General features: G+C 40.2%; 1 protein-coding gene across 2 annotated transcripts; it reads left to right on the top strand.

Moving 5' to 3' along the window:
* Positions 1-1,120: 1,120 nt before the first annotated feature.
* C1GALT1 (core 1 synthase, glycoprotein-N-acetylgalactosamine 3-beta-galactosyltransferase 1) lies at positions 1,121-15,137 on the top strand. Of its 2 annotated transcripts, none has more exons than XM_041466438.1 (4): positions 1,121-1,534; positions 6,681-6,920; positions 8,504-9,171; positions 10,374-15,137. In XM_041466438.1, exons 2-4 carry the CDS (start codon positions 6,698-6,700, stop codon positions 10,581-10,583), a joined length of 1,101 nt encoding a protein of 366 aa, XP_041322372.1. In that variant the 5' UTR covers positions 1,121-1,534; positions 6,681-6,697; the 3' UTR covers positions 10,584-15,137. The 2 variants fall into 2 exon arrangements, with proteins under 2 accessions (XP_041322372.1, XP_041322373.1); XM_041466439.1 differs by having other exon boundaries at positions 1,401-1,607.
* Positions 15,138-15,722: the final 585 nt, after the last annotated feature.

Genomic DNA, 15,722 nt, shown 5'->3' on the forward strand with positions numbered 1-15,722 from the left:
GTCCACAGAAAAAGAAGTAAAAATAGACAAGAAAATGGAGATGAAAGGGCACACCCCTGAGGTCATAATTTTTCTGGGGAGATGGGAGACAGAAGGAAAATACATCTACAGCTATGATGAGGGAAACCTATGGTTTGAACCCATGGACAGGCTGGAGGAAGGATGGAGAAGGAGAGCAGGAAAACCAAGAACAGTGTGTGCAGTGACCTCCATTTACAGAAACACTAATGTCCCTCAGCATGGACCAGTCCTTCTCTGCACGTACCTGCACCCAGTACTTAAAAAACAACACACACACACACAAACCCGCAAATGAACTGCGACACAAACCTTCTATCTATTAACTGCAGAGCTCCACTATCTACCCAATGCTTGCAAAATGTTATTTTTTCAGTTACACTGTAATGAAAAACACCTTCCAATCTAAAATGCCTCTTATTCAACATGTTTTTTCCTAAGAAAATCACCGACAGATAAACGTCAAGAGCTGTTGGAAAGGTAGGCAGCGTTAGCACAGGGAGATAAGAAGCGATTGCAGAGGGCTCGGTATCCTAGCAACATCCCTTGCAGTTGCCTAATGGTATTTTGGAAGAGCAGCGGCTCCAGACCGGCTGAAGTGAGGGAAATGAGGGGCTGGAGCGCAGCGGAGCTCCGCAGCCCGGCCTGAGCGCCCGGCACTGCCGCTTCCAGGCAGGCGAGAGCGAGGTAACGCGACGGAAGGGCGGTGGACAGCGCTGCCCGGGGCACTTTGCCGCTGGCCGTGCCCGCCGAGGCACCGCGCCGCTTACCGACTGCTGGGAGCTCCGGGGAGCTGCCGCTTTGCGCTCCTCAGTCCCTCCCGGGCCCTCCCCTTCCCTTCGGGACATTTTTTTCCCGCACCCCTGGAAGTCCGGGCCGAGCCGTCGCGCGCGGCAGACAGGCCGGTCACCGCTCTCGCGGTGCGGTTCGGCTCGGGGCGCTCCGCCCTCGCCCGCCGCCGCACGCCGAGAGGCGCGGGCGCCGCTCGCGGCCTGGCCCGGCGACGTGGCCGGGCTCCCGGCGGACGGGGAGGAAGGGGCGGGCTCCCGTGACCGCGCAGGGGCCGGGGCGGGCGGGGGCGCGCTGCCACGCGGGCGGCGGGGGGCCTCGGGGGGCAGCGTCCCGCCCGCGGGGGGGACGCGGAAGAAGGCGCCGAGGGTGCCCCCTCTCGGCGGGGACGGGGCGGAGGAGGCGGCCGGGGCGCTGCGTGTCACCTGCGGCTGCAGGGACGGCAGGTGCCCGGCTGCACTCCCGGGAAGGAGAGGCGCCAGAGCGGGGGCATCCTTGGAACAGCGCGAGTCCCCCGGAGCCCGGCGGAGGGAGCAAGGGGGCCGGGGAGCCGGGAGGCGCTGCTCCCGCCCCCGCAGCGGGCACTTCCTGGGCGGGCGTCCGCAGCGAGGGCTGCGCTGGGAGAGCTTTGGGAAGCCGTGCTTCGGCCACGGGCACTTGTTGCCGAAGGACGGCGTCAGCTTTTGGAATGAGGAAGGAGGAGCCAAATCTTCCTTCCAGCTCACCGGTACTGTGGATTGTTACACGTCTCGTTTCAGTGTGGTTGTTGGCCTCCTATGCCGAAGTACCTTGCTTTGATGGTTTGTATTTTCTGGTAGAACAAGCAGAAATTAATTTGAAAGAAATGCTTATAACATTAGATATTTGAAGTGGAAAGATACGACCTGTGCTTAGTCGTTAGGAAACTGCAGAGGCTCACAGAAATCCTAGATGCAGACAACATTAGCGAATGCACAATTTGTGCATTTAGCTGCATTTCAGAAGCATATGAATATACAGAGCAACTAGCAATAAATGGGACATAAGGAGCAGAAGGTGTGTTTGCACAGCTAACTACGTTTTTTTCCTACATTTTGGTCGAATTATTCTGATGTGTTTCTTGACTGGTAAGGACGTGGTGGTAGAGATCAATTTCATTGCTGATTATGCAGCTCTCAAAGGACATTTACATTGTTTCATCTTGGGGCCTCAGAGCTTCCCTCTTGATTCCTAAGTAAGGGATACAAGAAAAAAATCAGCCCTGCATGTGGGTTTAAGTTAATCGAGTGATTATGGAATGATAGTGGGATAAACATGTTTAAAATTAGAGTTCCGTTCTGTAAATTTCAAAATCCCAGATATGATGGTTGTGGAGTTTTTTTGGGTTTTTTTCATTGCTATGTTGTTTTGGCGTTGGGGTATTTCCACTTGTTTGTTTGGTATTTTGTTTAATGTGTTTGGTTTAATGTGTTTCTGTACATGGTCCAAGTTCGTCTGAGTTTGTGTAAAAGTATTAATTTTAAAAGTGGTTGGGTTGTTTTCTTTTGGCGGTGGGGCCAAGCTCTTGCATATATTCATATTGCATGGGTTTCCCTTAAATTTCCATTGGCTTGTGGAAGTGACCTTAAAGCCCTTATTGGAACAGCAGGGTGAGAGCAGTAATTTAGATGAACATGTTCAAAGGCTCACATCAGAGGAGTCAGCCCTGGATCTGTCACTGAGGAGCCACCAACCCCATTGCCCAGGTGTGACATGCAGCAAGAGCAATCCCCAGGAGGGCTGTCTGGAACAGCTCACAAGATCCAGGGGGCTAACTGCCTGGGAAATATGGGTCATACAGCATGCAAGAGAAAAGCATCTTGTGACTGCACAAAATTATGGGGTGCTCCTGGGAGGGACTAAAGAAAGGTGATTTGAGGAGGAGCAAGCATGGGAAAATAAAAGGACCTGGTCAGTCTGTTTGACTGTGTCACAGGCCAGATTGCCACAGTCTGTCCTCTTTTCTCATTAAGGTGCCCTTCTGGCTGTTTTGCTGGGCGAGAGGACTCTGTGCCCTATTCTCATGTGCATACTGAGCTCTAAGTGCCAGCAGCTGGAGATGCGCAGTAAGTTGTAGGGATCTCTGTGCCTGCTGTGCCAGCAGCTGGAGGGACTGGAGTGAGTGAGGCCCTAAATGCCCAGCAGCTGGAGCAGGGACTGTGAGCCACAGAGGCTTGTGTGTCTGCAGTGCCCATAACTGGGAGGGTGGAGTGCGTGGGTACAGGCTTGGCAAGGATGCCAGCATGTGGTTGCTCGTGAGTATCACACAGGGAGTAGGATTAAGAGGCTTGGGAGCCAGGCTTTGAGGCAGGTGTAAGTGTGGGACAGGTACTGGTGAGATCAGAGGGTCATCAGTTTGACAAGGAGCAGGGCTCTGAGGATTCAGGCTTGGTTGCTGGATAGGTTGAGGGTCTGGGACCAGTTACAGAGGGATGATCCAAGTTGTGTGTGTGTATATTCCCCAGTAGCAGGCCTTTGTCCTGGGCAGCTGTGGGGAGGAGCAGCCAGACCATGTTTGTGCCTGCATGAACACTTGTTTTTATCTGTGCTGATCTCTATGGTCAGCCATGTGTATATGCATCTTTGCATGCACAGCTATGGGAATACATCCTCAGCCTGGCTGGATCTGGGCACATGGAGTTGCAGCAGCCTTGTTGTCAGTAGGCTGCCAGGTTCACCAGCCCCTAACACAGGAAAAAATCGTTTTTCTATAAGCTTGAAGATGTAGAAATTGTTGACTCATGAAACTTAAATTTAGAACCAAATCTTCAATGACTGTTACATTGTGATAGGATTTGAAAATATTTGTTTTGATGGATGTGAATAGGGCTACCTGCATGAATATCTAAATATCTGTGCTTATTTAAGCTTCCATGATAGAGCAGTGGAGCATTAATTAAATTCAAACCTAGCCTTTTATTGTAGGTGTTTTTTAACATAGTGTGTTTTTTAACTCAAGAAGTAAAAACAGACATTTCCTTCTCTAAATGTCATAGACTCATAACATCACAAAATGGTTTGAGTTGGAAGGAAGAAGGGACCTTTAAAAATCATCCAACCCCTTATAAAGTGAACCCCCTGCCATGAGCAGGGACATCTCTCATTAGATCAAGTGGCTCGAAGCCTCATCCAGCCTGGCCTTAATTGTTTTGCGTGTCTTCCCCCTGAATAAATCCGTGTGTAGAAGAGAATATCAGCGAGGAGTGGGGATGTTTATCATCTGACAACTGACCTTCCTTTTAGGCATTTTCTGGTTCTTCTAGTGTAATGCTGTCAAGTTAAGAGACTCAATTTATGTAAAATATCAAGATATCATGAAAAATGAATATAATATTTCTGTCCTGTTTACTGTTGGAGTTTATAAACATGTGGATATATACCCACACATGTTTATAGTGATCCATTCCATTGGTATAAAACTGATAGAATGATAAGCAGATTATTTTAGATTGAAAACTGTAACTAGGGGCATTTTGTATCAAATATGAAGTACAGCTACTACCTGCCCTGAGAAATCCTCTTTGTGTGTGAAGTACTGCCAAATCAGCTTCTGATTTCCAATGTGATGGGTGTACTTTTTAAATTTTTCAGCATTTCCAGCACATCTAATTTTTTTCTATAGAATTCAGTTGTACATAATTTCATACTTAAATGAGCAGCAATTATTTTCAAGTTATTTTAATTTTTTCTCTCCTAGCAAGAGTAATTTTAACAGCTGTTGGAGCAGATAACTGAAATTGTATGGCAGAGAGACACCCAATGTTGGAAAGTAGAACAGTGGAAACCTTTTCTTGTAGAAGGTGGTGTAGGTTCCCTGTGGGCATGCATGGGTTTATATATTTCCCCACTTTGAATATATCAAAAGAAGGCATTGTTTTATTTTGGCCATCTCCCTGTGTGTATTGCAAATTTTGAGGGGACTTTGTGGTGATAGATGGGGAAAGCAAAAACAAAAAAATAATCTTAGTACAGCAGATCCTTTGCGTTGTCATAGGCTGCTTGTATGCATGGGAGATTTTTTGTTTTTTGTGGGGTTTTTTTGTTTGTTTTTGTTTTCGGGTTTTTTTGGGGGGGGCTGATCAAAATACTCAGATTTTCTTCTCAATTTCATGGTGTAAAAGACAATAGAAATAAAGCTGTGAACCAAGTAAATTTTTTTAAGGCCTGGGTCACAAATGACTATACAGTAAGTTTTTTACTTTGTGACATGATGTCTAAAGGCAATCACTTGTCTCCACAAAGATGCAGTATGGAATTTAGGGAAGACAATAAAAAAATCGCATAATGTGCTCATTCATATTAAAGAATTACAGCTCCTTATCAACCACAGTTATAATAATTTATATATATATATATATACATACCATGTACATTTCTTGAATTTTATTTTGTGCTTTGAGTTGTGTTTTCAATTTTATTTCCTTTTTCTAGTAGTGTGGAAAGAAAAGCATTACCACGTGTGAGAGCTGCTCCACTCTCAAATGTTCTTGATCTGCATGTGTACAGTAAATCTGATGGATTTCTGAAAGTGCCAGCCTAACAACACATGTTAGGTTGCATGTGTTCCATCCTTTGCTCTCCCTTCAGGAGAGCAGAAGAGCAGACAGAAAGCTGGAATGTGGAGTGTGTGTTGCTGCACAGTGATTCATGCAGCTTGTTTGGGGACAGACTGTTTCCAATGCACTGCCTAGGCAGTGAGAGCAGGGGGTGCAGGCTAAATGAGTTATTTTGGTGGCTGCAGCTCTTCGCTGATCGATGGTTTTCATTGATGCTTTGTGCAGTCCATAATTTTCTCTTTTGGGCTCCCTCATGAACTAAATTGGGTTCTGCTCACAGTCATTAATAATGATCCTAATGGAGGGAACATCATTGACTTGTTTGTAAGGCTCTGGCTTGAATTCAGTGTGTATTTAATAGTCAATGTTTTTGTAGTTTAGTCATGAGTTATTAGAAAATAGCTCAACTCTTTCCAAAGATGAAGAACCCTCAACAACCTGAAATTGGTTTTCAAGTGTTTAATATATTAAAAGTCACACTCGTTTTTGATGCATAGAAGTCCTTTTTTGCAGGCATAGCTGCTGATTTGGTTTACTAAAAATGGTCAGCGAAGTCCTGTAGTTTTGGGGAGCAAGGGTGTGGCTGATATGAAGGGGTGTTTTTATTACTGGAATACAAAGGTTTTGAAGTGTAGAAGAGGTTTCAAGGGCTGATGTACTTGCTTCTTCTCTTCCTTTGAAAGATTAGTGTTTCTGTAGGAAAATTCAAATGTTGCCTTACTCTTTTTTTCGGAAAGTCAGTCCTCAGTAATTCCTAAAGGTATAAGGACAACTGCCCTACTTTGGGAGTAGATTTGCTTTTATAACTCTTCAAAATTTGCTTATGATGGACATATGTTAAGAATTCCTGTAATATAAATTTGGCTGGAGTTTTAAGAACATCTTGTGACCATTTTGTATCTTGACCAGTAGATTGCCTTTGATCATCATCTCGTAGCTTTGTAAAAGACTTAAGTATTACATTTTAAAGTGCAGTTTTGTAGGCTGAAGAGAATAAAAAAGTGTATGTATATTACAGTTTTATAAAGCTACTGCACTTCAGTGTATACATTCTTGTTTAAATATTGTATAAATGTAATTAATAGGTTTTTTTATGTAGCACCACTATCAATGGATGTACAATTTTATATTGATATTTGTATTGCTCTTGTACTTAAATTTCTATGCAAGCCTGAGGCAGCTGAAACCGAGCTAGAACTGAGTTCTCTGCTTTCGGAGATTTAGTCCTTGATTTCTTACTATAGTTTTAGATTTGATTTTTATGTTAAGGCTAATATATTTTTCATTTGGTTTTGACAGTGTCTCACCTTCAGGAGATGGCCTCTTCTAAGTCTTTGATGAACCTTCTAACCTTCACTTTTGGCTCAGCAATAGGATTTTTTGTCTGCTATCTTCTGTTTAGCATTATACTAGAAGAACAGGTTAAGATCCAGCCTCATGTTCTTCACAATGATCCACATGGTCAACACTCAGCAGATACTGACAACAATCAGCTGCAAGGACAAATGAATTTCAATGCAGATGCTGGACAGCATAAAGGTATTTTGTTGCACCTGGCTGGTTAGCAAATGTCCTCCCTTTTCATGCATTGCAAAACATTGCTTCTTCACTGCCAAGAATTTATATGTATAATTTTAATTCAGTTTCCTCATATTCAGGTTACATCTAAATAACTTTTCTCCTGAAGTCTACTGAATGGTGGTTTTCTTTGTTTACATTTTTATTACAGTAGTAATTTTTTTTCCTTTGAGTCCATCTGTTTGTCCAATTTCTGTATCCAGACTTGTGGAGCAGTAACTTCTCAAATGAATTCTTGACACCAAATGGCAGTTTTGCTAAGCAGATGTCTTTGCTAGCATTGTAGATGTGGCTGGATTGCTTTTTAGCCTTAAGAAGCTAATTTTGGACAACTTCTTACTTTTGATCTAGCCTCTAAGATAAAGCTAAATTTTTTTTTTTTACAATCACTTTTTGGTATGATTAGTAAAACACAGAATTGGAGCAGGGGGGCAAAAGGAGTCACTGTGGGCATGATTTGCAGAGCTGATTATATAGCAGTCCAGGCACAGATTGCTGTTTGCAGTCAAAGACAGAGAAATTCTTTTGCACTCTGGTTATTTTTATTTTTCCAGGGAAGGTAGACCCTTCCAATACTTCAGGAATACTTTTACACATTATATATTTCATTAAGTGAGTTCATTCTAAATCCCAAATACAGAGAATGTTTGAGTAGGAACAGCTTGGATGAGAAAAATTGCACTCCAAAAATTGCATTTGCTGAAGATGTTAGTAAGTAACTTGTTATTTAGACATATTTAAACTCCAAACTTTGTAAGATGAGTGAGTGCTTCACATGTAATTGTAGAACATTGTGACAGAGAAATCTGAGCTATAGTTGCATAAAGTGTAAGCAGGAATATTTTAGTACCAGTTAGGCAGATTTCACTGTCCATGAAATATTCTTTCATGTGAGCTAAAATCTTTCTGCATGTATCAGGTGAAAATGTTTCTTTAAGAGCAATGAATACTTTGAAAAACATTGTTTCACACTGTCTTTATTCTGCTGGATTGGTGCAAATAAAAACATGTTATCAACAATGACAGTAGTTTCATAGTATCCTGTGTTACTTAATCTCATAAATTATTTCTGGTTTACCATTTGCTTTATTCTTAAAACACATTTTGCTGGTTTAGAAATATTCATTAGGTTTTGTTAGTTAACATGAATATATATATATAAAAGTGCTTATTAGCTTTTTGACCTTTCTGTGTTGTAATAATTAAGTTGTATTTATTGTGAATGGCAAAAATACTCTGTTTTAAAATCTTCATTTGTCTTCCAAGACCATAAAGTATTGGAATTTACCAATTTACCCCAGAGAAACTCGGGGTAACTGAGGCAAACCATGACATCACACTGCAACAATAAAGAGGTTGTCTCTGAGCAGGTTGTATGTAGAAATCAAGGTTTGCTAAAGCCACACTCCCCTGAACAGACACCCATTTTAATATGACTCTTACACTCTTCTTTATCTTGTGAAATTAAAATAGCTTTAAGAATTTTTGTTAGTTTGTTTGGCAATCACATCTAATATGGTTTTACAACTTTCCTCTTTTTTTAGATGAGGATAAAAATATTGCAGAAGGACTGTACCACAAGGTGAAAATACTGTGTTGGGTCATGACTGGACCTCAAAATCTAGAAAAGAAAGCCAAGCATGTTAAGGCCACTTGGGCCCAACGCTGTAATAAAGTACTTTTTATGAGCTCTGAGGAAAATAAAGACTTCCCAGCTGTGGGCCTAGAAACCAAAGAAGGCAGGGACCAACTTTACTGGAAGACTATTAAAGCTTTTCAATATGTATATGACCATTATTTTGATGATGCTGATTGGTTTATGAAAGCAGATGATGATACATATGTTATATTGGACAATTTGAGATGGCTTCTTTCAAAATACAGTCCTGAACAACCAATATACTTTGGAAGAAGGTTTAAGCCTTATGTGAAACAGGGCTACATGAGTGGAGGAGCAGGATATGTTCTGAGCAAAGAAGCTCTGAAGAGATTTGTTGCTGCATTTAAAACGAACAAATGCACTCACAGTTCCTCTATTGAAGATCTGGCACTAGGAAAATGCATGGAGATCATCAATGTGGAGGCAGGAGATTCTAGGGATACAAGGGGTAGAGAAACCTTTCATCCGTTCGTCCCAGAGCATCACTTAATCAGAGGATACCTACCAAAAACCTTCTGGTACTGGAATTACAATTACTATCCTGCTGTAGAGGTAAGTCCTGAGGAGCCTGGTATCCATTTTGTCAAGTGCATCTTACGATGTGCGTGAGCATGTGATGTGTGAATTAGAATTAGGTGAAAGAAATCAAGAAAAAAACTTGGAATTTTTCAAATATTGAAGCTGAAAAAGAGTCTCTTAAGTAGATTTTTTTCATTGTAAACCAGCAATCTATTTTTATACTTTTATTCAGCAGCTAAAGCATTTCTGTGGCTTAAACCAGCTGTATGATACTGTGTTTAGTGTGTCAGGAGGCAGCAGCTTTAGCTAAGGCTGCAGTACATGGGTGGCTGAGCTGTGGACAGTTCCATCTGTAACTGATTCAGAATGGAAATTGCCTGTGTGGTTCTGTCCTGTCATACCTGTGCTTGGATAGAGACTACTTCATCTGGTGAAAAAGTCAAGCTATATTGATCAAACTTCATAAGTATTGAAAGAATGACAGTTATATAGCAATTGTTCTCTTTGGTGTCTTTGAATATTTAATCTTAGTTCCAATTGGATTTGAAATATTAGCAACTCTGCAACCAAAGTTGCTGAAAAAAGAAACTCCAAAACTATGCTCCAGGAAAGCGTTCTCAAACTTGAGCTATAACATAAAAGTTGTGACAAATGTGTTAACAATGATCCTATAGGGCTTAATAATGTCAATGAAATAAAGACATTTAAAACAAAATTCTGCAATTACTTGTTACAAGTTTTTATCAGTAGGAAGTTAGATACTGACAATACTGCCAAACTGTATAATATGTCAACACAAACCGGTGCAAGTACACACACATTTTGTTTATACATTCTGTCTGGATGCTGACATAAGTAACAGGTATTTATTGTTTCATACATAAATGTTACTCATTTAGGCCTGCTTGCTGCTTCTTGGTGCTGTTTAAACATCAGCATCAAAAATTAAGTATGGAAAAGCAGAAAGCCTCTGACGTTAATGAGGGCAGCTAGGTTTTTCACTGGCTTGATCACAGAAGCAGGAGACTTTGTCAGCTTCATTTTGGAAAGATGCCTTGGCAGATATGTCTGGTATATTTTGCTTGCCTAACAATAATTTTTGAAGTATACATATGACTGATAGTAATGAATTTCTTACCATTAAATCAAGTATTTCTTTGAATTCTCCCCAAGTCTTTAATCCGGGGCATGCTTTGCAATTCTTGCTGATTATTTGACTGTGTTTTGTGTTTCAGGGTCCTGGATGCTGCTCTGATCTAGCAGTTTCGTTCCACTATGTTGACTCTGTGACTATGTATCATTTGGAATATTTGATTTATCATCTTCGTCCATATGGGTATTTGTATAGGTACAATCCTGATTCATCAAAGAATCCAGAAGAGCAGAGCAAAAATGAAGCACTGGAGAATAATCAAAAACTAAAGCAAAAAACTTCTGAGAGCTAATTGGACTTGGAAAAAACCAAAAAGAAGCCAGTACAATGAGTAAGAGTCTCCTCAAACTTGTGCATGAAGCTTGTGGACTGAAATTACTCCTGGCGATTCTTATTTCAAAAATCAAGTTGGCAGCACTTCTTGTCACCGTGTGTACAATAGAGTCTGGTGCTGGCTCTGACTGCTTGGGATAGTGTGACCTTGCAGCCCTGCCCACAAAGATTTGGGGCCCTAAAGCTGTGAAATTGGAGGTTGCTCTGTACAATAATATTTGGGAGAATTTGTATGAAAACCGTAGTGGACAGGTTCACAGATGATCGTACCCTATTTCTGTTCCTTTTTTTTTGTTCTCCTCGATTTCCTTTCCATTAAGTCAATTCTAATATTAGAAATTGGATGCTGCCCAGTCAAGCACATCACAACGGCTTTCTGAATTATTGTCAACATCTTGAAGTTACTTTGTGTACCTTGCCCTAAAAGTAAGGCAGAGAGACAGAATTAGATTCTCCAATCTGCTTTGCCTTAACAGCAGAGTGGCAGAAATTCACCCACGAGATTAATATGAATTGTTTGAGAAACAGAATTCACTGCTATGAATTACTTATAATGTTTTAAATTCTGTTGTGCAAAACAATATGAAGTTTTTGGGGAGGAATACTCTTCTGGAGAGAAACCAGAAACAGCTACCGTTGTTTAAATTGCTGAGGTGATGCAAGCTGCTTACATATTTGCCTGTGGCTTTTTTTTTTTTTTTCAGTTTTATTAACTTATCCTTTTGGTTCAATGGATATAAAAATTCATCTTAGCATTTCTCAGCCTAAGGTAGATGCTTTTGAAAATAGATGTCTGTCTTCTATTCTTTCATCCCACCTGCCACATAAACCAGGAAGAATAGTATGTTAGTGAAGTTGCATTGTAACAACTTGGTTTCAGCCACTATTATAATTGCTTCCATTTTAAGTTCACTAGAAGTTAAAATTCTCAGATACAGAAATGTCCTGTTTTGAAACTGCACCAAAGCCAGTTTTTTTGGTTGAAGTACTTAATTTCACTTTTCTGAACATTTTTTTCTTCCACTTAAAAAAATGTTTTCTGTATCTGCTTCTTGTTACCTTTTTCAGCACAAAGTGTTAAATGATCCTTTTTTCACTGTTTTTGAAGCTGAAGGGTGTAGTTATTCAGGTAAGCAAGCCGGAATGCAGGGATCTTTCAAAGTGCATTTACTTCCTCCACTACTTCATAAGTATCTCTGCCTTTTAACTGGAAATACTTTCTTGGTGTGGGACAAAATAGGTGTTTTAATTACTGATGTTTTTTTCAAAGGTCAAACGTATGTTTTATAGAGTTAATATAAAACTTTCTGGTTTTCTCCTTTTCAAACTGAGTGAATAGCAGTATGGGGAATGGGATTAAGCGTGACATGTAGTGTTTTATTCCACACGTGAACAGAAGTTTCTTCATCTTTTTGTTGTTTTTCACTTTCATCATATTGATGAATTTGGACATAACCTAATTACCTCCAGTCTTTGTTTTGAAAAGGGCACATAGTGGTAGCAGGCAGCCTTATTTACTACTGCTGGTCCTTCAGGATGTTCCTGGAAGATGATGTTACCATGAAGTACTGGAATTTTTTTTCCCAAAGGTAGCTCTAGTACAGATTGGAGTTCTTTCTGTTGTCCAACAGTGAAGTCATTACTTTCTTTCTGACCATTGCTCTGCAGCACAATGGTAATTACTGAAACAGCTCATGGTATTGAAATGCTGCATTCATCTTCTCTGCCTGAATGTAGGCCAAGTTCATCTATCAAGTATTGATTAAATAGTTCCTGAAGGGTTAAATCTCTTGGTCTTTATGACCAGCACTGCTTCTGAAGTACTGATAGGACATGAGCTTTATTTTATGTTAATTGACTTAAGTAGAACATTATAACTACATTGGTTTATGAAAGGAAAAAGTCTCCAGTTTGCTGTAGTCAGAGGGATGCTTGTGCAGAGGACAGTGGCTGTTAACATGCTGAAAGGTGCTTCCTTCTGTGAGCTAAATGTTTATCCCACATGCAGCACAAACCAGTCTTATTGTAAAATCCATATGGAATTGATAACTACAATGACATTGTTCAAACAAGCAGTTAAAATATTCAGGAATACTTAAAGAAGTTACAAAATGAAATTGAGATCCCAACCTAATCTCTTTGTAAATTCAGCCCATGTAAAAGATCTGTTGAGCTACTGTACAGTTCCTTTATTTCTGCTTTCTTCTTCAGTTCATCCATGGGGATTTAAAGATTTTCTACCACAACAGGCAGAACTAATCCTGCATATTTTCTGCAGATTTGTGTCGTATGTTTGCCCTGTGCTGTCCTTTGAAGCATTTCCTCTTCATGTTCCTTACTGTCCTGACTATCCTGTCTCTGGCTTTACAGTTTCACCCAGCATAAGTCTCAGGTGGACAGGAGGAAGCAGGATATTTGAGCTCCACACAGGTTTTTTGCTGGGATAACCAGGTAAATCAGCCACTGCTGAGCTCAGGGTGAAGCCTTTTCTCAGCAGCAGTTCTAGTTCTTATCTGCTGCCCAGCTGAGGCTTGTGGGTTTAGCAGAGCAGGGTGGGAATATCCCTTTCCACAAAGTGTGCAGGACCACAGAGACTGGAAAAGTAAAGGAGCAAGTTCCCTTTCTGAAGGGAATAAGGTTGAGGACATAGTACCTTGTCACTATAGGACACGAAAAAACACAATGCAAACACGCTGCTGTTCTCAAGGTAAAAAGGGGAAGTTTATTTTCTGACTCCAACATTTATAGATGTCTAAAGGTGACAGTGGATTGGAGGGTGCAAGTGCCACCTCTCCAATGACACTGGACAAACTAACAGTCCATCAAATTTCTCCTCTTCCATAAAGGAATGCAAAACAATAAGTTATTTACAGAAAGTGTGTGAGAAAATTTGCTACAAGAATGTGAACATCAGAAGGCTTAGAAAATCTTAAAAAATCAAGATGACACTACCTTGTGATAAATGGGTGGCCTGTCCGGAGAAATAAGTAGCCTTTTCTTCAAACGTCAGTTTTTGTTTTAAAGTGTCCTTGTGCATAGGCCTCTGAATCTCTTTCTTTTGCCTTTATACAGCACTGCGAAGAATTATCCTTCTTTCCAGACAAGCTAGAAAAGTATCAGGTTTTACATTCTGTGATTATAACAGAGACCTGTTGTTCTTTGTTGAATTGTATTGCCATAACCATGAGCTGATACCTCTGAAATAATTGGTTTCTATCTCACTGCCTTCAGAAGCCTCAGTGGGCAAGGTTGGAATGTGAACAGTATAATTTTCACATACAATATTACACTAATAATAGTAGTCTGCTATTTCACTCTCAGGTCTTTGTGCTTTGAGAAAGCATTTATTGAGTTTGAGAATTTTTGCAGCCCAAGGAGACTGTATTTCAGATGGAAAGACTTCCTGAGGCACAGCAACATAGGCTTACTTAGCCGTGCAGATTATTTCTCTGTGGTTTGGTTTCTAAAAGAGATTTCTTAATTTTATAAAACCTAAAAGCTTTCATTGGCACCATAGTGATTTAAATTAATCTAAAAATTTTGAACTATTTTCTTGAAATTACTAGGCAGTGGATGTGGGAGTGTCCCCATGTGTGACAGAGTAACATTTTAACCTTGTGGTTAAATGTGATTTCACTTCAGAAAGTGGTTAATGTGATTTCACTTCAGAAAGATTGACAATGTCAAGAAGTTATTTTCTGATCACTGGTCTTCATCAGAGGAGAGTATTAGTGTTTGTTTGCAGAGGAGAGTATTAATCTTTGTTTGCAGAAAAAGACCAATTTCTTCTTTCACTCCCAATTAATTTTTGCAGTCTGTGTTATTTAAGAGGTTACATGCTGGTGAGGTTTATACCATCTCATTTTGTGGAAGCTCTTTTCACAGTACTTTTGCCTTTAAGGACATTTTCTTTGCTTTGCTTTTGTGGGGTGTATATTAAAAATCACTTTTTCTTCAGCTGTTACCATTTGATCTGTCACGCTTGCAGAAGTATAAATGTCAGTATTTGAGTAGCTGATAGACCTCTTATAAATGCTTTGTTATCTGAGCAGGGTGTTTTGTCTTTGTATGACAGAAAAGTGTGGGTTATTTCTCTGCTGTACCTGTTACTGATGCTGATAGTGCACGCACAGATAAAAATAGACCCCTCAATACAGAACCACTGGGAAAGGCAGTTTTTGTCCTTTTTCTGTCAAGAAATCGTCTGTGGAACTCCAAAAGTGTAATTTGCTTTGTTTTACCATATTGTATTTAAAATACTCCACAAATGTTATTAATAGTCTAAAAGAATTAAATATTGCTGCTGGACAGTATGCTCCACTCAAAACCTGTGAATGTTTCACTTTGCAATTATAGGTAGTTGTGTTCCTAATGGCAGATAAAAGTTGGTGATTTGTCTGGAATGGTCACCGTAAGGATTTGTTTCTTAAATACCTTCTTTGAAGTGCCTTTGACCAATTTTTAGCATCAAAATTAAGTTGACAATTGAATAAATAAAATAAGTTATCTCATACGCAGTTCATGTCTGTCTTCATTTACACCTTTTGCATGCTAGTGGTGTTGCATAGCAGCACAGTTTAGTCTAATAAAAATGTTCTTTTTCTCTAGGGTGGGTACAGGAAATTTTAAAAGTTTTTCTCACTTGTTATGGTTCTATGATTCTATATTTATGCTCTTAACAAAACAGCAAGTTACCCAGAAAACAAAGATAGTAGATTTTTAAAGTGTAAAATGATTAAGTGCTAGTACCAGATTCACCTAAGCAGGCAGCTGTTTCTGCATTGTCCTGATTCTTCAGTGTCCGTATTATTACAGATTCCTGAGTGAACTGACTACAACTGATACCTCAGAAATAAAGCAAAACTGTCCAAAATTAACCGTCTTGTTTAAAAAAAAAAAGGATTTATTCTTTCAGTGAACGTCTTATTTCTGAATAAGAAAGACCTGTTAAAATTTAAAAGTTGTGCTTTCTAACCTAAATGTTTGTGCAGAACAGCATTCAGCACTAGAAGTGCTGGCACTTGGACAGCTGGGAGGTGTCTTTACATCTGGAACTCTGGTTGTTGGACGAGGTATTGGCAGAAGCACAGTACAGCTG

This window comes from Pyrgilauda ruficollis, unplaced genomic scaffold, assembly GCF_017590135.1.
Source record: "Pyrgilauda ruficollis isolate IOZ18807 unplaced genomic scaffold, ASM1759013v1 scaffold2, whole genome shotgun sequence".
In the NCBI taxonomy this organism is placed as follows: Eukaryota; Metazoa; Chordata; class Aves; order Passeriformes; family Passeridae; genus Pyrgilauda; species Pyrgilauda ruficollis.

Excerpts from the sequence above, each read along its gene's own strand:
- C1GALT1 (XM_041466439.1), top strand. The coding sequence starts at position 1,496 with ATGAGGAAGGAGGAGCCAAATCTTCCTTCCAGCTCACCGGTACTGTGG. Across the intron at positions 1,608-6,680 it reads CGAAGTACCTTGCTTTGATG|TGTCTCACCTTCAGGAGATG; the intron begins GTTTGTATTTTC and ends TGGTTTTGACAG. Across the intron at positions 6,921-8,503 it reads AGATGCTGGACAGCATAAAG|ATGAGGATAAAAATATTGCA; the intron begins GTATTTTGTTGC and ends CTCTTTTTTTAG.